General features: G+C 40.9%; 1 protein-coding gene across 1 annotated transcript in view; it reads left to right on the top strand.

The window, feature by feature from the left end:
• The window catches only part of iqgap3 (IQ motif containing GTPase activating protein 3), a gene marked incomplete at both ends in the record, with an annotated part of 61261 nt that overhangs the window by 12469 nt on the left and 24194 nt on the right, over positions 1-24598 (top strand). Inside the window, 13 exons of the mRNA XM_080753773.1 lie at positions 8386-8473; positions 9471-9625; positions 11332-11495; positions 15443-15558; positions 15748-15911; positions 16409-16499; positions 17306-17473; positions 18410-18552; positions 19949-20119; positions 21793-21876; positions 22094-22165; positions 23701-23770; positions 24233-24441. Coding sequence (XP_080609899.1) covers positions 8386-8473; positions 9471-9625; positions 11332-11495; positions 15443-15558; positions 15748-15911; positions 16409-16499; positions 17306-17473; positions 18410-18552; positions 19949-20119; positions 21793-21876; positions 22094-22165; positions 23701-23770; positions 24233-24441 — 1695 coding nt within the window. The remainder of the gene's footprint in view (positions 1-8385; positions 8474-9470; positions 9626-11331; positions 11496-15442; positions 15559-15747; positions 15912-16408; positions 16500-17305; positions 17474-18409; positions 18553-19948; positions 20120-21792; positions 21877-22093; positions 22166-23700; positions 23771-24232; positions 24442-24598) is intronic.

Raw genomic sequence — 24598 nt, 5'->3', positions numbered from 1 at the left:
TTCTCTTTCATATACTCTATAACCCTTCTCCCCACCACAGCCTTTCCTTAAAGGGGAGTACCACTCATTTTCAACTATGAACTATGTCATTAATATACAGTACATTAGACTTGTTGTGTAAATAAAAAGTCCCCTCTTCTGTCTTGCCTAGAACTGCAGGATTGATTGTTGGGTCATGATCAGTGACATCATGAGGGTGTACTCTGCAAGCCAAAGAGAACACCATGATTTTGTCTTATTTCCACATAACAACTCTAAGGTACATTAATGACATAGTTCAATGGTCTGGCCCTTTAACTGTATTGCAGAGCCTATTGCAGTACTATTATAAGACAAACTACAAACAAAGAAAAGCTAAATTCCTTCTACTGTCAGTGTCAGATGATGCATAAATCTTGACACAACATATAAAAGCCAAACGGTTTTATTGATTTAAAAAGGACTTCATTCTTATAGTAAATAAAACACATTTATGCCAGTTACAATCATTATTTATAGCAGTTACATTATGCCATGTCTGACCATGACATGTAAAATGGACGGCTCTGATTCGACAACCTGGCTCTTAAAGAGGCATCCGCCATGAAATTTGGAGAATCCGAGCCCCTAATGACTTTAGTGCTCATCAGAGCCAGGTCAGGCATGTTATTGTGGCCTCCTGGTGGTGCTATAATAGTCCAATGTGGAAAGTGTGCCATTCCTTCCCTTGCCTTTCACAGCAATCAGATGCTTACTGTCAGTACTTTGGGCCTAAATATGCTTTACAGTAATAATCACTTATACTCTTACCAAATAACATTATGGGTGACACAAAGAGTTAAAGTAAAAATTTCATAAAACTCATTAGCTTGATTTGCTAAATGGTCAATATTGGCCAGATGATTCATGTTGGCTATCGTTGTCTGTCACCATATCACCTCTGCTCTCTGTTGTGGAGATAAAGTCAGAATCCACAGGACTGTCCGACCCTCTGTCATGTTTTAACCATGCGCTGACCCGCTGATGAGAGGCTCTGTAGTCTGCAGCTCGTGGTTCTGACTGGTTATCTGTTGTTGAATTTGTACACAATGATTATGTTCTCAAATACAATGTTAAATTAGTTATCTAGCTAGTCAGTTAATTAATTATAAGGAAAATAGTTTGACAGTGTGCCTGTGGCCTGCTTACAAACTTGGATTTAAAGGGAACAACTAACTTATAGATAATTTTTTTAAAGTAGTAGTTCACCCAAAACATATTATTTTCTATCGATTACACACCCCATGAAGCCTTGAATTCATGGATATGTTTTAGTTTTTGACACATTCCTGAGCCAATAATTTGATGACCGTGTTATCCGTCAGTATGCGACTCAATAGGAGACTCTGCAAGTGTCCTACCGGCGGAGACCCCGCCAGTCATCAAATTATTGGCTTTGGACTGGGACAAAATCAATATAATCTCCATGAATTGAAGGCCACCCTATGACAGATACATTGATTTATTTGGCAAATTGATTAATTAATGAATGGACCTGCACTTGAGATATGCAGTATGAGCAAATAATGCCTATTTCCATTTTATTCCCATAGTTTTTTGTTACTTCCCATAAATTCCTGATAATTCCCTTGGAAAGCTTCCACCTTGAATATTTCTGCAATTATGCAACCCTAACCTATCAGTTATGATGATGCATGATTTTGAGTAAAGGATGCCATACAATACATCGCAAAAGTCGACTAACCTTCATCTGGGCAAAGGAACCCAATCAGAGCATTTTTCACATCTGCTGTCAATCTCATTTCACGCCTGCTCCACTCTCTTTCAAACAGCTCCTTCCATTCTGGCTTTAACTCATTGGTATGGTCCAGTTCCGCAAGCAAATCTATAATTCAAAATAAAGGTTAAGTTACCTACACATAAATATTGAAAGTCTGACACACTCTCATCCCGCAGTTTAGCTGCTCGCAGACAGGCGAATGGACAGACACACGGATGGACGGACAGAGTGCAAAACGGTCCCTGCCCATGCCTTCGGCCTGGCGGAGACGATAAGAAACTCACCGAATGCTCCTTTGTCCTTCCTGAAGTATGTCTTCAGTGAATACTTCATCAGCTGTGGTAAACTCTGCCCTCCTGTTTCAAAGTCTTCATCCTCATGTGATCCCTGCTCTTGCAGCTCCTCTGCTGCACTAGACGCTCCTTCCTCTCTTGGTGTTGAAACTAGAAAACAGAACCGTTTGAAAATTGCTAATCGCTATAAACTGAACTACATATATGCAGAATTAGTAGGCAAGGGACAACGTTTTTGGTGATTAAGTGGGTTTCCGTTTGTCGCTGGTGCCGCAATCAACAGCCCTACCCTGGAGGCGTCCCACCCTCGAACAGTCAATTAGAATTTTTCCACTGTGCCACCCAGAAGGCCCGCCACATAAAAGGCTTAAGGTTGTTGCACACTGCTGCGTTTTTTTTGGCAGAATATAGGAGCAAATTCTGGGGCACGTAAATAAAGAAATCAACCTCACGTTATGTCAATCACGTTTGCACACTGCTGCCTGTTTTGTATTTATTTTCCGGACCACTGGGTCCCTTACTCTCTCTTTCTCTCTCTCTCCTTGCCCTGAAAAACGCATTTCGCAACGAAAATACGCAGCAGTGTGCAACCAGCTTTATTGTTCCAAATCATAAAACAACCAAGTAATTCATTATACATACATGTTGGACGACCTCCCATGCTCTTATTTCCAGATAGAATGGGATGCGTATTTCTTGTGCATATTCTTTTCGTTATGGCTTTCCATTCTTGAAGCTGCCATTGCCATTTCTTATTGAGGACACAGAGTAGATCTTTTAGCAGTGCATCTTCTGCACTTTGGTCACTCTGGGTCTCCGTCTCCTCTGGAGGTGGCAAAGATTTGCTCAAATCAAAGGAAACCTGGCCATGTGCTGCAATCATGTCGTTGATCAGTTCAATCAGAGCACTGATCTGAGGCTGCTGATCTTGAGTCACATTGTCAAAGGCAAAGTATCTGTCACCACACTTGTCCACAAGCCATCTGAGAGGCTCTCCTTCACTCTCAATGTGCTCTTCAATGGTGTACCGTCCGAGGAATTGAGAATCAGTGAAAACCACAATGATGTGTTCCCAAACCTGTTCTCCCAGAAGCCTCACGTTGTCCTCTGTGATCCTCCTGTGTTCTTCAGTGAATGATGTGTCAGCTGGAATCATCAGAAGGAAGGCATGAGGGTGAGGAGAACAGAGAGTCACAGCTCTTCTAATTTCAGCCTTGACTGACTCTGCAGTGTACTTGGCAGGGACGTTTTTCCACCATCCTGGTGTATCCACAATTGTGATCTTCTGATTGCCGACTTTACCATGTTCCTTCAAACACGCGTTGGTTTGTTCTTCAACTCCAGAGCTGTTGAAGATGGTGCTGCGGACAATGCTCTTTTTGGAAAGGACACATCCCAGCAACACAATGTTTACGTTGCTGTTCACAGACTTTCCTAGGAATTTAAGTAACATTTGTCAAAACCATGTCTGACAATATATTAAGGCCCTCTTACATCTAACAACTTTGTAAAGATTTGGGAAAGATTTGGAAAGATTTCTAAAAGACTACCCTCTCACACTAAAAGATTTGAAAAATACTTTCCAAAGACTTAATGATGATTTTTAAAAGATGCCTATAAAGATTTTGTAAAGACTGGTACAAGATTCTCTTTTATATGAGCTCCGAAATGATGTGCAGTGTGTGGGTTAAAGGTACTGTAGGCTAAATAGATATAGATACAGCATAAAAATGCTAATATACAGCATACGATTTGTGAAAGTGACAAACGGGCTTCACAGTTATGTCAGGTGTGTTCATATGCTGATGGTGATGCGATTTCAGATCAATTGCTCAAGCCACCGAGGAGAAACGCTGAGACAGACAGACAGACAGACACTCACTCACTCACTCAGACATTCGCAAAATTATAGTATAGATAGGCCTATTATAGCCATGCCCATGTGTTCATATTCCTCTGACTAGCTCCCACACACACACCACAAACACCACACACACACAGAAAATAGCCAATCTACAAGCTCACAATGCATCGTATTGCAGTATTGATACTTTTACTTGAGTAAAACATGTGATTACTTTTTCCCTCACTTCATGCACATATTGCACACACACCGAGCTCCGCCCTCCTCCCTCCGCCCTCTTCTCCCATTCTCTCCTCTCCTCCATAGCTGGCGCAGATTGATCCTATCAACTTATTATCAACTTTGAATGTTATGTTATGATACGCCAGGCTGGCAGCTCAACCGAACGTCTTGGAGAATAAATGGCTTTTGGCTCGCTAGCGAGGGCCTCATTGTGCTCATTCAGACTCAGCCCCGATTTGAGAAAATATCAAACCAGTTTAATATTCTCGTAACAGAATCTGGGTCTCAAGTCGGGGTAAAAATCGAGTCGGAGCACTACCTCACATTTAACGATTGAGTAACGACCGAATCACGGGAGCGCGCCTCGACTTGCCTCGATTTTATTACGACTGAGAAATCTTTTCAAAGTTGTTAGGTGTAAGGCTAGCTTTAGATGACAAAGTCGAGAGATAAACCTACCTCTTGAGATGGTTCTTCTGCTTTGTTTGTCTGTCATTCTCCTTTGCCTCTCTGCCACCTTCACCTTGATGGTTTCCCTCTCGTCAGCAATGCCTCCCAGCAATCCATTCTTTATTTCAAAATGGTTGCCGCCATTTTCTTCTAACAACTCGTCAATTTTCATCATTAACCTTTTCACCTCATTGTCAGAAATGTGACTCTCGCTTTCAAATTCGGTGTACCTGTGTTTACATTTTTCTACTAGCCACTGTAGAGCCTTCCCCTCGCTCTTAATATGCTGGTCAATACTTTTGTCTTTTAGCCAGCCTGTGTAGCTGAACAGCACATTCGTATGACTCCATACGTTCTCTCCAAAAAGGTTCATGTGTTCTTCCACTGATCTCCTGGATGCTTCTGTGAATGGCACATCAGCCTGGACTACCAGGATGAAAGCATGGGGTCCAGGGGGGCACTGTGACAAACTGAGCACTATTTCCTTCTTGGCGATCTCTGATGTGTCGCATAGTTTGTAATCCCTGAACCAGGCAGGTGTTTCAACTAAAACGAAATTTCTTCCACCTCTTTGTCCCACTGAATGTTTGCAATGAGCAACGCCTTTACCAGGCTTTAATTTGTCTTCTCCCAAAATGAGGCTTGCTGTTGATCGGGCTTCATATGCTTGTGATCCCAGTAGCACTATCCTGAGGTCTAAGAGAAGAACAAGCAGAAACACAGATACTGATTCTGAGAGAGGCCAGGCTTTAGTTTTATACAGCATTCAAAAGACTTTTCAAATGTCTCTACTCCTATATGGTTTTGTAGATGGCTAGATGCAGGTTGTAGCAATATTTACCAACTGGCATTCAGAAATGAAACCTGTTTTAACAATGTTCGCTCACTAGCCTACTGCCAATGCCTATTTCATATTTAAACTAGAAGCAGTCCTTCTGAGCACGGTTACCTCATGTCAGGTATGTTATTTTGGCCTCCTGGTGTTTTACACTGATCGGTTGGATTATAGGTAAAAACTCAAATCGGCCTGTTATAGCGCCACCATGAGGCTGATTTGGAAAAAAGTGGCATTTCTTCCTCTGCCTAGTGGGAATGTGCGTGCAAAATGTCACGGTAATCGTACTGATCGCATGATTTAAGGGATTTGGTTCAAAACGGAGCATTCTTGCAAACTTTGGAAGCCAATCTTAGCCAATCTTAGCCAATCAGGATGGAATATGAACAATCTGAAAGACTCGTTTCGCAAATGCACCTCCTGGTGGCACTATAACAAGCCCATGTGAAAAAAACAGTGAGTTTGCGTGCACAGTTTCGCTGCCATCGTGCCAGTGGTGCCAGAGATTAGCTGTCCACAGACTGAAGGAGACACATACACGCACGCGGACGGACGGACAGACAGACAGGGTGCAAAACATAGTCTCCCCATGCCTTTCGGCCTGGCAGAGACAATTAGCTTTTTAATGACCAAGACATTAAACGGTGTACTGTCAACACTAAAACTTGGGTGTGACATTGAATTGTCAATATTGAGTTAGCTCTTCTTGGATGTTAGCTCTTCTTGGGAAAAAATAAAACTGGCAGGTAATTACTGCTTTTCTTATTTTATCATACAGTCTTTTATTATTATTTTATTTGTCTCCAGGTATTTTTCAGTTTCGCAGTTGTTTTGCTGGAAGGAGGTGGGGTTGTTCTGACAGAAGTCAATTGTAAACGACAGACTTTACTTCTCTTTACTCATTATCACTAATTCCATATTCTTGCAGATCTTTTGAAGAAAACCTTTTTTTTATCATTTTGAAAATAATTTACACAAATCTTGTCTTCTGGGGGTCCCTGATACTAAACATTTTCAGATGGGAATCCGTGGTCAAATATACGCAGTGACAGTATAACAATTTTGTGGTCCTTGGCAGGAAAAGGTTTGTTAGGACCCGCCTAACAAAACAACTCCACTAATTCCCAACAGTCACTCCCATGGATGTCAGAGCGATTAATATCCCTGTAGACGACTGGATGTTTTCAGACATAATATCAAAATAATATAAACCTGCAATTGGAAAGTTCAAAAGGCACAGGATGGACCAATTCCAATATTCACTCCTACCTTTCGTATGTTGTCCAAACAACCAAAAAATGGGGTACAAGTTTAAAAAGAAAGAAAGAAAAAAGACAGTTTGCCTGTCCCTATGACACATAAATAAACTCAAATAGGCTGATTACAATTCTAAGCATGAGACAATGTAGAAATGGTCATAATGTGATTAATACCTTAGTTCATGATAATATTTAATTCCTGATGACAGATGTGACTGACGGAGTAAGGTGCATAGCAGGACAATGAGCTTAACATGTGTCTTTTAAGTGCCCGCTTTATACTTTTGTATTTATTTTTTGTTAAATAAAAGTTGTAAGAATATTAAGGACTCACCACTTTGATCCATCTCAACGTTTTTCTTTACTACAGAAATGATCCCAAAAAACACTGGTGTTAGAAGCAGCTGTTCTATCGGACTGTTTCTTGGTTGTACGACGCACTTGATTCATATCTGCAAGTTCCTGTTTGTCCTGTTCCTGACTGCCAACACTCTGCGGTGTTCTTTTGAACCATAGATATTCCTGGAATATGTATTTCCTGTTATTTTATTAGAACTGACAGACATGCAATGTCACTGTTTGTTTTAAAAATGAATGTAATTATTACTAGTAAGACGCCTCCGGGCGACAGGCGAGGTTGCGCCAATTCTTGGCCATCTGGCCAGTGATGTATATCGGACCAGTAACCCATAAATGGAGACCCCTGGTACCCATATATGGAGATCCATGTACTGTTGGTACATCCCTTTTATGCCCATATATGGAGATCCCTGTCTGTCTGAACCAGTCACACAGATATGGGCTGTCTTCCTCCATACATGGGGATTCCCATATGAAGTCCTGTTAGAGAAGGGCTTAATATTGATGACATCCTATCTGAACCAGCCACACAGATATGGGCCATGTCTTGGCCATCTGGCCAGTGATGTAGACTAGTGAATGTAGACTTTTCTAACGAAAAAGTTGTAGTTGGGTGATCTGGCTGACAGTTTTGAGGATCAAATTGAGTTATGAGGTTTAGTTCAGAAGTGCTTTTTAATACTTTTCATTGGTTCAATATTTGTAATGTGAAGGGTAGCAGTGACTGCGAGCAAAAAAAGAAAAACAAAATGAAAAGAAGTTTGAACTAGAGAATAGCTGGTTTCTGCTTGACAGCAACAATATACTGTAGGGCTTTTCCATGGCACAACAGAATGGATCTTTGAAGGGTTAATAACTGGAAACGAGTGTTTGCATTTGAGCACGGTTTGTGCTGTTTGGCTTGGAACCATGCCCATTCCTGGAAGCCTTTTGCCTTAATGACATACAGTACACTAGGTATTCAATGATTGTTTTTAGGCCATGCTGTGGGAAAGCACTATGATCAACATACAAAAGGCTCCAAATGCATGTCTGAGTATTATACTGTATACTACTGTTGGACAGAAAATGCATATACACAACATACAATACAAACAAATACATCTACAAATTCACAACAAATAATAGGAGCAGTACACATAACATTCAGTGAATCACAGTCATATCACATTGTATTTTTGTGTTGTGGTTGGATATGGATATATATATATATATATATATATATATATATATATATATATATATATATATATATATATATATATATCGGTGTGTATATATATATATATATCGGTGTATATATATAGTACTGTAGTTTCATGTTGTGTTGTGTTGTATTGTAGGATGCAGGTTGTGTGGATCCTCTGGAACCAGCAGAGCTGCAGCAGGCGGTGAACACAGCCAACCAGGAAGCTCAGCACAACAGAAACAGTAAGGAGTAGATCTGAGTAAACAACAGATCGGGGATCAGTTTTCATCAGACTACAATGAGAGTTTAAATATGACAGCCTGGAGATCAGATCTGGGTTCTAATTTCATGCTGTTCGCAAATTAAATATGCAGGGAGGGTGATATTGGTCATTACATGTACCAGTACAGGCTGAGGCGGCGGCACCTGCCCTACAGCTACGTCCTCCCGGTGAGGGGGCTCCTCACTGGCAGCGAGTATTGGAATTAAGAATGGAGTAGTAGAGGAATTATACATTTAATGTGGAAATAATATTTTTTTGGGAAACCGATCAACTTCCAGTGTGCATATTGCATAACAGCTGTAAATCGTCTGTCGGGTGGAAATCTCATACTTTATATCCAAAAGAAAATATAAAAAATGTAATTCAAAAACAGCTAAAGTAGCAGTTTGACAAGCTCAAAACGCGCGGCTTTTGATGATTTTGTGGGACGCTGTAGTAGTTTCCTGTCAGCTTACTGTATACCTATCAATAAAAAAGGCTGAAAAAGCCCAAAAAATATCTTTAAAAAAATAATTATGGCTTTATGTGGCCACACCCAACAGTTCATTAAGTATGCCTGGTTGTCAATTGTCAGGTGGGTGGTGACCCAGCTGAGGTTAGCCACACCCACGGTGTTGGGTGTATGGTAAAAGGGGATGATTTAATCTTTCAGCTTTCAGGAAGAAACCAAAAATACACAGGGAAGGCAAATTTGCACATTATAACCCCACCCGGTCTATTAGAGTAATGTTAACTCCATAGACACATAAAACAGAAAAAGTACAAAACTATGGCACCACCTCTTTAAAATATGGAGGCAGTAACTACAACATATAAACTAATAGGATTATCCAGATATGCGATGTCAATACTGTGTGTGTGTGTGTGTGTGTGTGTGTGTGTGTGTGTGTGTGTGTCTGTGTGTCTGTGTGTGTGTGTGTGTGTGTGTGTGTGTGTACGCGCGCGCGTGTCTACAGTGCAGGCAGCGGTAGATGGTGTCACCATGGCGTTGCGAGGCGGGGACCCCAGACAGACGGTCAGAGCCCTGATGAACCCAGACGCTCGTCTACCTGACGTGTTCCCCTTCGCAGCCACGCTGTACCACAGCCAGCTGCAGATGCTGTGCACACAGGTATATACAGTACACCTCTACCACAGCCAGCTGCAGATGCTGTGCACACAGGTATATACACCTCTACCACAGCCAGCTGCAGATGCTGTGCACACAGGTATATACACCTCTACCACAGCCAGCTGCAGATGCTGTGCACACAGGTATATACACCTCTACCACAGCCAGCTGCAGATGCTGTGCACACAGGTATATACGCCTCTACCACAGCCAGCACACAGGTATATACACCTCTACCACAGCCAGCTGCAGATGCTGTGCACATAGGTATATACACCTCTACCACAGCCAGCTGCAGATGCTGAGCACACAGGTATATACACCTCTACCACAGCCAGCTGCAGATGCTGTGCACACAGGTATATACACCTCTACCACAGCCAGCTGCAGATGCTGTGCACATAGGTATATACACCTCTACCATAGCCAGCTGCAGATGCTGTGCACACAGGTATATATGTCACGGTTTGTTAGAGAAACAGGACGGTCGAGAAACGGAGCACTCGTGGTGCCGCACGGGGCGGAACAAGCGGTCGCCCACAACAAAGTCCTCCAGGCGGAGCCGCTCGATTGTCCACGACATTGCAAGCGGCGCGAAGCCCACGATAAACGCTCATAGTAAGCTAATGGCTAAGCTAATGGCTAAGCTAATGGCTAAACACCGCCCAGCTAGGCTAGTAAATAAAGAAAGAGAGTCGCAAACGAGTGACGTCAGCGCCTGCACTAGTGAATGGCTGTCTATGGGCTGTCGTCGCCATCTGGTGGTGATTAGTGTGTGGTGAACGACAAAACAAGCGCTCTTACTCTTACCGTCCTGAGTTACCCAAACATACTGTAACATATACACCTCTACCACAGCCAGCTGCAGATGCTGTGCACATAGGTATATACACCTCTACCACAGCCAGCTGCAGATGCTGAGCACACAGGTATATACACCTCTACCACAGCCAGCTGCAGATGCTGTGCACACAGGTATATACACCTCTACCACAGCCAGCTGCAGATGCTGTGCACACAGGTATATACACCTCTACCACAGTCAGCTGCAGACTCTGTGCACATAGGTATATACACCTCTACCACAGCCAGCTGCAGATGCTGAGCACACAGGTAGACTGCACCAGTGGTCCTCAAACCTTCTCCTGCTAAGGGAGTCGGGGACCCCCAAATTGATATGTATTTGGCCGTGGCGTGGACTCTAGGGGTGTCACGATTATGGCATACATGATGATTAAGTGTCACTCAAATAATTGCGATTAACGATTTAATTGTGTTTTTGTAGTTGACAATTACATTTCTGTTTGGCTTGTAGGCTTTGAAGTTGCACACGGCAGATATATGACGCATAACCTAAATATACAAAGATATGACTGACGTATTTGACAACTTCATACTTAAAAAAAGAACATTGATAGTGGAAATATCCGATCTTCAAGCTCACAATGCATTGCGCCGCTATTTCCTCTACTTTTTGAAAATGTTTGAAACTATATGAACCTTTTTCAACATGGAAACGATTATGCAAAATAATTCACATCATTGCAACTAGACAAGTATGTAATAATTGTGACAGGCCTAGTGGACCCCATCTGGAAATATTTGTGCCATGGACCCCCTCAGGGGGAAAAAAATAATAATATTGCAATATTTGGATAAAACACATGCTAAAAGTGTTTAATGGTGTTACTTCTCTGTGCCACCAGGGGGCACTGCAGCAGGAGGACCTGTATGTGGCTGTGGAGATGCTGTCAGCCGTGGCCCTCATCAACCAGGCTCTGGAGGCCAGAGATGTGGGAGCGTTCTGTGTTGCTCTGGAGGACAGCTCTGCTGCTGGCCTCACTGATGTGGACGATACACTGCTGCAGAGGTCTGTCTGTCTGTCTGTCTGTCTGTTGGACTGTATATGATGAGCAGGGGTTCCCAAACTTTTTTGTCTCAGGGCACCCCATACATTTTTTTTTGTAACCCATTTAGGCCTAACCTATAGAATAGGGCTAAATCAGAAATTAGCCTACAAAACAAATATGTTGCTACATACTGTACATGTACTGTAAGCCCCTCCCAAACAGCAAAATGTGTTCCCGGCCTGAATGGGTTAAATCCGAGGCACTCCTACATTATAATTTTCACTCCCAGCACCTTATATTTATAGCATATCGTCGTTGTCGGGTGGAAACCTTGTATGTCCAAAACCGTTCGTTTTGTATTTATCATCTATAAAATGTACTAAACTAGTGAAAACAGCAGATCTACAAGCACACAACGCCTCGCGATGCGAGGCGTTGTGTGCTTGTAGATCGGCTGTTTTCACTAGTTTTGTGCGACAGTCTTGTATGATGAAGCAGGGCTTTGCTTTACCAAAAGACGTACACATTTGAAACTTGGAGATACGAGGTTTCTGCCCGACAGTGACGATATCTTAGTGATTATGTTGCAAGGAAAACGTTGAGATAATAGCCATTTTGGTTAGAACTGTGCAACTGACTGAAAATAACTTTGTACTTCAAGTTTAAAATGATACTAAATATTTTTTCAAGTGTCCAAATAAATTCCAAATACTATCAAATGATCTCGTGGCACCCCAGGACTGCCGTCACGGCACCCCAGGGTGCCCCGTCACCCACTTTGAAAACCCCTGCTATAGAAGACGGTCTGCCTGCTTTTTATTTGATAGACTGTAGATCAGTGGTTCCCAAACTGGGGTCCAAATTATTTTGGGGGGGGGGGGGGGTCTCCAGATGATTAGCTTAATGTGCAACATTGCTTTCTCACTCAACTCAACAGCAAACAAACTAACATCTAAAGTTACAACTTGAAACTTGTGTAGATACCAAATTATCTGAATTGTTAAAAACTCGTAAGAAAGAGGCAAACATTGCACTGAGTGCGAAGCGTTGTATGCTTGCTGTTCCTCTATTTTCCACTGTCGAGTCAAACTAAATACAATGCCTACAATTCCAAGTGGTTGTCAGGGTGGAGGGCCCACAAGTGTAAATATAATTATTTTGGGGGGGGTCGCGGCCTGAAAAGTTTGGGAACCCTTGCTGTTGAGCACGTGTTACTACAAAGGTGTATGTGGGTCAGTGACGTGACGCCCCAAAAAATGTGTTTTTAAAAAAACTTTAAATTGCAGGCATAAAAGTTATTTACTTTTGTTCTACTCACTCTCAACCTTATGGAAATACATTTTGTTTTTAGATATTTTATTGGAATCAGACTTTATTCAGCAGTTTGTTGTACTTGTGCCTAAAATCGTCATATGGTGTGACATGAAAATAATTGTTCATAAAATGAAAATGGAGTACATCTTTCTTAAGTTACTCACTTTATCAAAGTCCTTTATCATAACTAACCAGTGATCCACTATAGTTTTTTGAAAATTAATTATATCTGTATATTTTTTTCATAATCGACACTCTGTGTGAGGCCCATGTTCATGATCTTACAACATATTTTAAATGTATTCTGTCAAACCTTTCTCTAAAATTACACAAATATTTGTGACTCTTCCTGATAATATTCTCTATGTAATCCATAAACATTTTTTTGGTTTAATCATTAATAAAGGTATGATTTCTCACTATTTGGAATGTCACACCAAATGATTTAGTGTCACACCGTATGATCATATCTTCATGTGTCAAAGCAAACTGTGTTTTAACCTACCTATTAGTGAGTACTGAACTTTACTGATTGATTAAACAATTACCCAGGATAACATGGCCTTAATATTTCTGAACAGGATATTATTGTAGGGCTTTAACATGGGATAAGAAAGAATTGTAGTAGTAGATGGATGATGAGGATGTGCACAGGAATGCTACGCACACCTAAGTCTTCTGCCGGCCCACGGCAGAAGGATCCTAAAGGGACAATAAGGCGCATAGCCACACTTGGAGCCAAGGCATTGAAGGCAACATTTTATTAACACCAATTAGTGGAAACAGAACTCAGCATTCAGGTAAATTGCTTTTTTCCGAAGTCTCCTGAACTTGAACACAGCATTTTTTTGTGTTGAACAAATGTAATTAGGAATCATGACATTACACCACATCTCCACTAGCTAAAGAGTGCTGGGTTGCGCAACTCCGAAAATAGCTGATCTACAAGCTCTCGCAGCACAACGTGTTGAGAGCTTGTAGATCAGCTATTTTCGCTAGTTTTGTCTCGGGTCCTACCTTAACACTGTCCACTGTCCAGTCCAGTGAGTGAAAGTACAAAAGTATTAGATCAGATTAGATTATACATTTAGACTGTATTGTACATCAGCCAGTCGTATTTGGTGAGGGTAGCAAACCGGCTGCCTTGTTGCGGTTCTGCTATGCCACAGACAACCTCCTGCTCTTCGTAGAAAATGCAGTCTCGCCCCTTTGGCTCCTCTCTCCTTGCTGGGTCATTGTTTAGTTTCTCCCTGTACTTTCTCGTTCTCTCAGCACTTGTCATTTTCCAGCTGACAAAAGAAAATGGAATGTATAGTTTAAGACAAAGAGAAAATATTGTTTAGATTGAAACAATATGTTAAGGTTTCTGTGAAGGGGTTTCTGCTCTGTCTGATGAATTTGAAGTATCACTGAATGAAGCTAAATTACATTTTATGTAAAAATGTTTAAAACAAATGTTTAAATGTACAAAAGAAACATGGAACTTTGTTATTTGTTGTTATATCTGTAGTTAAATACAGTATAAATCATATGGTGTGACAGTCAAGTCATATGGTGTGACAAGCAGACATGTCACACCATATGATTAAGTGTCACACCATATTACTGTTTTCTCCATTTAGGTTTACCTTGAGGCTACTATGTACACATTAGCATGCTAACAGCATGCTAGCTATAACAAAGCAGCCTAGATCTACATGGAAATATGACCAAAACTTCAAATAACTTAAGCTTTTTTTAAAGAAAAGGTGTCACACCAAAAGACATCCAGAATGGTGAGTTTGTCAACGTTTCAACAAGATGGCATTTCATGAAAATGTTAAAATCATAACTCACCTCAGACACCTGTCTTGCAGTTGTGCTGGGAGTGCTGAATAGCCTTACAGAAGAAGGACCTCTCTAGCCAATAGGTGTCCAAATAATTGCCTGTTTAATTTTTCCAAACTAGTGTCACCCCAAATGATTTTGGGTTGGGGGACAAAATGTTTTTGATCAGAAATGACTGAAAACATTATGCTTTGACTTTGAAAAGATATAGGCTCAAAATAGACATTTTTTTTTAGCCTAAATTCATTTTCAAATGATTTTTAGCAATTCTTTTTCTTAGTTTTATTCAAGTTCCCACTTTGAGAAACAAGGTCAGGACAGTCACACCATATGAGTTTTGCCATGTTTGGTTGAAAATTCTGAAGAAATGAGGAATGAAATGTTTTAATCTTGAGTAAGTTCACATAAAGCTTAAGGTCCTGCACAATATTCAGAAGGTTTTTGACAAATATATTTTTTATTTATACATGTTTGACACCGAGGACAGCAAAAACGTTACGTCACGTCACCCACCCACGTACCTGTGTATACTATACTATATGTGTAATGCCTGGGATTCTAATTTGGGTCTCCTGCGTGGGAAAAAGCCAACATCTTATTAGCCTTTTGTTGTTAGGAAACGGTTTCTGTTTGTCTGACATCGGTGCATGTGGTCCCCTCGCCTATAGGATAGATGTGTAACGTTCTGGGTTATTGAATATATAGTAGATGTGTAATGTTATGCATTGTTGAATATTAATGTTTTAATCTTGTGCATTGATTGCAAATATATAATGTTCTGTCTTTTTGATTACAAATCTAATGTAATGTGATCTTCTTTGCTCAGGTACTTTGAAGAGCTCTGTGTTTTAAAGAAACAGGCTGGGAGAAGTCTGCTGACCTGGAACCAGCTGCAGGAAGGGATCACTTTGGTTAACGGATCTCTACAGAAAGAACACGACCGTACGTGTCTCATATAACAACTAAAATAACAGACCCTCCCTGGATTTAAAGCTATGACAACGCATAGGCTTTCCAGCTCTAAATGGGTTACATTTTGCACGTGCTGTACTTATTTATTCCCAGGCTATGACATGCGTCATCATGTGCGTTTTAATTCCTGTTCACCACTGTCCTTCCTGTCCCCTGTAGAGGTGGTGGCCATAGGGTTGATCAACCAGGCTCTAAGCAGAGCCGACCCTCAGAAGACACTCTCCACTCTGATGATGCCCTCTGCTGGTCTGGAGGAGGTGCTGCCCAACAACGCGCGGCGCTACCATGAAGTCCTTCTCCGCGCCCGGAAGCAGAAAGCCCACGTACGAACATTATATTGCTATACTATTTAAATTTGAATTAGAATTGTGTTGGGTTTTGAGCTTTTTTTTAAATTTTATTTCTTCTTTTATGTTGTTTAATTAATCTTAACACTACCCGCTATCGTCAGAGCTTGGGTAGGTAGTCTAGTTTTGTGCCTCATGGCCAGTTGGTAACTGTAAAACAGAATTTGGTCTCAAAGTGATTTTACTGGTTTAAATAAAAAAGGTTATACCCGTAATGATAATACTGCACATACATTACATACCTGCACATTATGGCAAAGCCACTTTTTAAAACTTTGTTGTTAATCTTCAGGGGCCTTCCAATATGACTCCTGTGTATATCGAGCCTATTGGAACAATGTGCAAACTCTTCTAACAGTTTGACCACCAGTTTAGTGACAGTTTAGTGATTATTGATGCTGTATTGTGTGGTTTCATTTAGTTTTTTCATTTTATTTTTTGTTGTTTGTGTTCTTCTGACTGTCCAATCACAGGAGAGCGGTGACCCTGGAGCTGAGCTGTGGTTGGACGAAATCCAGGAAGGAGTGACAAGAGCCAATCAGGAGACTCAAAGGGCTCTGAAGAGTGAGTCAGCAGTTTATATTGGTCCCTTTCATTTTTTGAAATTAAAATGTTTTTTTTTTCTTATTTTTACAATATATTTATTATAATTTATAATAATATTTCTATTCAGTTATTTTTAATAGGACATTTTATCATCTGAACTGTCAAGCGATTCTTTCCCAGTAATTATGACATTATACATGTATTATATAATGTAGTTTTATGTAGAGATCGTAGGTACGATCTCTTAAGTGTTATGTCCATTGTCGCACTGTCACAAGTTCCCAATTGAGTATTTGCAAAGAAAAGTCACCTTCAGACAGCTGCTACCCGTGACTTGTAAATAGACTAAGCCCCCATGCTCCCCCCCCCCCCCCCCCCTTTTTCTTTTTTTCTGCTTTTGTATTTGATGTTATGCTTTTGAAACTGATATTATCCTAGATAAAGTACTATGTTCTATCCGTCTGTCTTTCAATGTTATATGAGATACTTAAAGTGTGGTTCCTGTGGAAATAAGCCTCGGCTTTCTAGGATCTCCTTTTAGTTGACCTTGTACCAGTGATTTGTACTGTCATGAAACTGTACTTTTTTCTATTGCAAACTTATAATAAATTCTTCAATCAATCAATCAATGCAACATCAGTAACATGACATCAGTAAAGATTGGAGAAAAAAAAACTGAAGTGAATTCAGTGTTTATTTAAAGTGAGTTTGTCTAGTGCCAAACAAAAACTAGGACCAATAGTATGTATGTTAACTATGCAAAAGCATACAAAACCTGTTTTTAGGCATTGAAAACTAAATATTGTCTCCATTCTTGTCTCCAGTGTCTCTGTCTCTAGCAGCAGTGAACCAGGCAGTGAAGGAAGGGAAAGCGGCTCAGACGATGCGTGTCCTGAAGCTACCAGAGGTGGCGCTGCAGCGGCTGGCGCCGGACTGTGCCGTTGCGTACCAGACTGCACTGACTGCCCTGCTCAGAGACAAGACCCAAGGAGGTTTGATCAGCTTTGATATCAAATATAAAAACTACTTGAGTTGAAGGTAGTGAGAATGGATTGTCTTTGGTTAAAATAAGCCTTAAATAGCTCTACCGGTATATTAGTACTATATATGAGTACTCATTGCTATAGAGTGTTTGTTCAGTAGCAGGGGTCTCCATGTCTCCAGCTCTATATTAAACAAAATGCATTCTCAGGCCGAGGTACAAATGTTATCCTATCAGAAGATAAAGACCTCAATCAGGATACAGATTAAAGGAGTAGTTCACCCAAACAATTACTTGTTTTCTATACATTTTTCATCCCACGAAGGCTTGAATTCATTCATTAAAAAAAAAAAATAATAATAATAATCTTAAGCCAATAATTAGATAGTCTCACATAGCCAGACAACTATTCCACAATCTCTGAATGCTACAGTATATAGAGTCTGGAACTACAGCTCCTGAATGGCGAGTAATGGAAGCTGGCATTTCTGTTCATGAAAATATATTTTAAAATATAATTTCTGATAAGCAGCAAGCTAAATATGCTTAGATGATTTTTATTTATATTAGGATAAATGTGTGCAATGTGAGACGAAAAACGGAAGTGAGGAGGCTGCTTCCGCTTTAACCGGTTACTCATCATTCTTCTTACGTTATTCCAGACTCTGACGGGAGCATTTGCAAATTGCAGAGTCAACAGTCTGGCCACGCGAGACTAATAATTAGATGACTGGGCGGCTGCTCAGTAGGAGACAGAGTAGGAGACTCAATTGTCACCTACCGAAAACTTCACCCCTAATAAAATTATTGGCGTAGGAGAGACAAAATGGATAAAAAGAATCTGTGAATTCAAGGCAAAATAAGTAATTACTTTGGGTGAACTCCTTTTACACAAATGAAATTGGGAGTGATGAAGGTGTTTTCAGTTGTATTGTGTGTTGTCCAGGTGATAACAGGAGTCCATGGGCTCGCACCGCCACCGAGGACGGAGGGACGTATTATTTCCACATGTCCAAGCTGGAGGGCTTCTGGGACAAACCTTCAGGCTTCCTACAGAACAGCCTGTTCCTCAGTCACAGTGAGATCCAGGTTAGACAACATCTGAACTGCATTTACCTTACCCACAAGCCACTGTGTTTATGCCAGTGGATCTCAAACCTTTTCATGTCAAGGACCCCCAGATTGATATGTTATTTGGCCGTGGACCCCCATCTGAACATGTTTTGTGCCAGGGACCAAGAACAAAAAGAGAGCTTATGTGTAAAAAATAAAAATAACCTTTTTCGATATTTTTCAAACATTTTCAAAAATAGCAGATGTACAGTACCACTACCAGCTCGCAATTTTGAATAGCCAACATAAATGGTTAAAATGATTGTGATGCTATAAATAACATTTTGCTAGGGGCCCACTAAGGACCCCTGGGGATCCCCGGACACCACTTAGCCATGACATTTAAAAATGTACTTTTACAGTCCTGCACCAGTTTTGGAAAATGATAAAACAAAATGTTTTGGAAAAGTCATGGATTTAATATATTTCATTCATAAAAAGGAAAATCTTCTAGCTATTTACTGCTCATTTTACAAATTGATAGGACGTGAATATACTTGCTGCTCATAGCGGTAGCTGGTTGTAGATACACAGAATATACCAGGCAAATGTAAGTTTAACAATGGTTGGCTACATAAGTACAATAGTAAGTAAGTACATAATCATGGCCATCAAAAGATCTATACACAGGAGGATGTGGCAAAACATTTGACATTTACAACATGGAGGCAGCATTAACTTGCCACTCTAAAGAACACATGAAACATGAATGATCCTGTACGGATCTAGCCTGGAAATAAGACAAATCTGCCAGTGTGCAAAAGAAATAATGCATATTAGTCTGGCCAACCATGTAAACAGACTAAACCGTAAACACAGAACACTGGACGCAGTGAATGCTAATAACATTACTACAGGGTTCCTACGGTCATGAAATTCCTGGAAATATTTTGAAATTAGAAAAATATTTTTCCAGTACTGGAAAAGTTTTGGAATTGATCAAGCGTCCTGTAAGGTCCTGGAAAAAATAGCTACAGCATGCATTGTTTTTGCCTCCATAAATGGACTTTGAGGGTTCCCTGACACAATTTTCTTACCTTTTGACGTGGGCACATGCGTCATGCGTGTCCATCATGCACGATCCGCATGCACGCCACAGTCCGTTCGCAGCGTGCACACTTTATTTTTGATACACTGCCTGTCTTTGGTCATTGCACATAGGAGTAAGCGACTCGTTAATGCACTGAATTATATAGTCCTGGAAATTGGATTAAATATTCTGGAAAAGTTTTGGAAATGTATTGGTAAAAATGTGTGGGAACCCTATTACTACAGTAAAAATAGTTCATCGTGTTGCTGGTATAGCTGGTTCTACTGTGGTACAAATAATGACATTTCCTCTGTGTGTGTGTGTGTGTGTGTGTGTCTCCAGGCGGTTGTGGGCAGTGTGACTGCGTCCCACACCAGAGAGGTCCAGTGGAAGGCTAATGAGTGGCTGGTTGTCCAGCTCCAGGCCAGGGCCAGAGGCTACCTGCTGAGACAGAGGCTGGGAGCGCGCCTGCACTACCTCAACTCACAGCTCCCTGCGGTCCTCACTATACAGGTTGCTGCTTCATGCTTTAGTTAAATTACTATTAGAACACACATATCACATACACGGCCTTGAATGATTTGCCCTGCATGAGGTGGTGATTAAAAAAGGACAGAGGGTGTTAATCTTGAATTCATTGTTCATTTCAGCTGATTATTAGCAGATTGATAGAATTTCTGGTGTTGCTGGAAAATCTCCGCTGTATTTTTTATTGTGTCGTCATCGTTTCGAACCATTCAGATCTTCATCATGACATATTCACGTACAGTATATGTCCAGATTTGTTTTTAATTTGAATCCTGAAAATGACTACTACTACGGTACTACACTTTAATTACTATTATCATAATTGATAACCCTATACCAGGGGTCCTCAATAGGCGGACCGCGGTCCATGTCCGGACCCAGGCGCACCTCCGTCCGGACCGCGGCACATTTCTGAGAAATCTCCGCACAGTTGTATCTGACGATCGGACTGACTGTGTGTGATTTGTGTTAGTGTGTGCGTGGGTGTGTATGTGCTCATTCGCTCAAACACATACACAGGCTCACAAGACACACCCCTACGCCAATTTGCAAGCCCACAAAGCGTAGCGGGTGCAACGTGCTGTGGGCTTGTAGATCAAAGGTTTTCCTTCCCTCCGAAGCAGCGCTCTCCATGCTGCTCCCCCCTCCCCTCCCCTCTCCACACACTCATGCCGCTCGCTGCCTGAAAAAGTTGCTAAAACCTCTTGGAAACCATTGCTCCCACTGGATTAATAACTTAGAGATCTTCTACCTTTGGCTGTTCAATTGGAGAGGACAACAGCAACACATTAATATCCACGATGTAAGGCTCCAACTGCTTGCATTAGACGAGAAATGGTCGCGAAACTCGCGATGCGTGATCATGCGTCTTTAACAATGTGATGTGTCGTCGCATATTATTGCCAGCTATCCTAGGCTGTGTTAGGTTAATAACTATGACTCGTTGACCCTGATTTGACTGGCCATTTGACATAGGCAACAGCACAGTCTGGCTTGTGCAGTACGTGTGTCACTGTCAACTGAATGTCAAGTAATCCTCTCCCCCTCACGCTAAGTTTCACTTTATTTTCCATTCTGAACGACAAGCCTAATATTGCATTCATGCTCTTTAGTTTCCAATAATTAAACTATAAGCCAGTGTTTTATTGCTACACAATAAATGTAAATAATGTAGCCTACTCTACATGCATAAATAATTATCCATTCATCCATCCATCCATCTTCAACCGCTTATCCAGCATCGGGTAGCAGGGGTAACAGTTCCAACTGAGATTTCCAAAGTTCCAAATAATAATAATAATAATTAAAATAAACAATTCTAATGATTATAAAATAAACATACATACATACAGTACATACTGTATAAATGTATCCGCCTTATTTCGCCTTCGCCTTTTTTTTCGGACCCGGACCTGTTTCAAAAAAATATTTCTGGACCTTCAAGATTTGTATTTGAGGACCCCTGCCCTATACTACCCAATGTACCGGTTGTTGGTGTACTAGTCAGTTTGGCAAACTAAAACAATTGTGTTATTGTTTAATGAAATGTGTTGAAATATTAATCATTTTGCTCAAATTGTAAAATCGGATAAAAGATGAGTTGTTACATTGATTGATTGTGTGTGTGTGTGTGTGTGTGTGTGTGTGTGTGTGTGTAGTCTCACTGGAGGAGACATGTCCATCAGAAAGCATACAGACAGAGACTGCAGCATCTCTACTCCAACTGGAGGGCAATTGTCAAGGTAACAGCACTACACAATGCACAGTACAGCACGACACACAACATAACCCCCACAAACACACACTGTCTCTCTTACTGTCTGTCTTTCTCACACACATAACATAACCCCCACAAACACACTCTGTCTGTCTGTCTGTCTATCTCTCTCTCTCTCAGACACACACACACACACACACACATACACACGCACACGCTGACTGTGTCTGCCTCACACACAGATCCAGTCGTTGGTGAAGATGTGGTTGGCTCGCAGCAGGTACCTGTCCCGCCTCCGCTTCTTCCAGCGCAATGTAAGTCTGCTGTGTGTTTAATACTCGGACCAGTGTTTACTGATGATATGATATCAATGTAAGTCTGCTGTGTGTTTAATACTCGGACCAGTGTTTACTGATGATATGATATCAGTGTTAGTCTGCTGTGTGTTTAATACTCGGACCAGTGTTTACTGATGATATGATATCAGTGTTAGTCTGCTGTGTGTTTAATACTCGGACCAGTGTTTACTGATGATATGATATCAATGTAAGTCTGCTGTGTGTTTAATACTCGGACCAGTGTTTACTGATGATATGATATCAATGTAAGTCTGCTGTGTGTTTAATACTCGGACCAGTGTTTACTGATGATATGATATCAATGTAAGTCTGCTGTGTGTTTAATACTCGGACCAGTGTTTACTGATGATATGATATCAATGTAAGTCTGCTGTGTGTTTAATACTCGGACCAGTGTTTACTGATGATAATGATATCAATGTAAGTCTGCTGTGTGTTTAATACTCGGACCAGTGTTTACTGATGATATGATATCAGTGTTAGTCTGCTGTGTGTTTAATACTCGGACCAGTGTTTACTGATGATATGATATCAGTGTTAGTCTGCTGTGTGTTTAATACTCGGACCAGTGTTTACTGATGATATGATATCAGTGTTAGTCTGCTGTGTGTTTAATACTCGGACCAGTGTTTACTGATGATATGATATCAGTGTTAGTCTGCTGTGTGTTTAATACTCGGACCAGTGTTTACTGATGATATGATATCAATGTAAGTCTGCTGTGTGTTTAATACTCGGACCAGTGTTTACTGATGATAATGATATCAATGTAAGTCTGCTGTGTGTTTAATACTCGGACCAGTGTTTACTGATGATATGATATCAATGTAAGTCTGCTGTGTGTTTAATACTCGGACCAGTGTTTACTGATGATATGATATCAGTGTTAGTCTGCTGTGTGTTTAATACTCGGACCAGTGTTTACTGATGATATGATATCAATGTAAGTCTGCTGTGTGTTTAATACTCGGACCAGTGTTTACTGATGATAATGATATCAATGTAAGTCTGCTGTGTGTTTAATACTCGGACCAGTGTTTACTGATGATAATGATATCAATGTAAGTCTGCTGTGTGTTTAATACTCGGACCAGTGTTTACTGATGATAATGATATCAATGTAAGTCTGCTGTGTGTTTAATACTCGGACCAGTGTTTACTGATGATATGATATCAATGTAAGTCTGCTGTGTGTTTAATACTCGGACCAGTGTTTACTGATGATAATGATATCAATGTAAGTCTGCTGTGTGTTTAATACTCGGACCAGTGTTTACTGATGATATGATATCAATGTAAGTCTGCTGTGTGTTTAATACTCGGACCAGTGTTTACTGTTTACTGATGATATGATATCGGTGTCTGCTCTTTGTTTACTGTTTACTGGGACCAGTGTTTAGTTTACTGTGTTTACTGGGAAAAAAACATGTGACGGAATGGTGACATACCAGTCTAGGTGTTTATGGTGTCGTGTTTCTGTTTGACCACAGGTGGGCGCCATCATAAAGATCCAGGCTTTCTTCAGAGCAAACCGAGTCAGAGGGGATTACCGCCTGCTGGGTGAGCGACTGGACACACACACGTTTCTTTTACGATACTTGAGTCATGGCATCAACATTTAGGACGTCAAATGTATTTATGCCATTTAAAACAAATTGAGCATTTTTAATTGTAAGCCTGTAGCAAAAGAAAAAAACAGATCTAGTTGTGAGCTTGTAGATCAGCTATTTTCCAGTGCACGACATGAAGCGCAGAACTGAGTATGAATGGGTCTTAACTCTAATCTCTAATCTCTAAAACCAAACATCTAAATGTCTAATCCTAAACCCAACCCCAACCTGGATCTTTCTCTGGTTGTAAATGTATCTATTAAAATCTTTTTCTTGTGAATATAATATTCTGTTATACTTATGGGTACATTTGGTCCACGCAAGTACAGTGATAACACACTCACTCACACACACATCAATAACTGCTGCCATGAGTGTAACTTGTCTTGTTCCTCTCCGCCGCCCCGCCCAGTCCACTCGGACACGCCCCCTCTGGGCGTGGTCAGGAAGTTCTGCCACCTGCTGGACCAGGGCGACAGTGACATCAGACAGGAGGCGGAGCTCCTGAGGCTGAGGCAGGACATGGCTCTGAGTCTGCGGACCAACAAACAGCTGGAGTCTGACCTGAGCGAGCTGGACCTGAAGATAGGACTGCTGGTCAGAAACAGAGTTACACTGCAGGTTCATATTCTTATTCTTATTATTCTTATTATTATATTATTATCATTTTTAGAGAAGCTAACTGACTGAAACTCTTGCCACACTGCTTACAGTGGAAAGTTTTTTTCTCTGACGTGGACACGCTGGTGTTTCCTCAGATTGCTTAAGTCATTGAAAC

Source organism: Nannobrachium achirus (genome assembly GCF_963921795.1).
Source record: "Nannobrachium achirus genome assembly, chromosome: 2".
NCBI classification, from domain to species: Eukaryota; Metazoa; Chordata; class Actinopteri; order Myctophiformes; family Myctophidae; genus Nannobrachium; species Nannobrachium achirus.
Note: the sequence above shows the minus strand (reverse complement) of the source record. Positions and strands in the feature narration are given on the sequence as shown.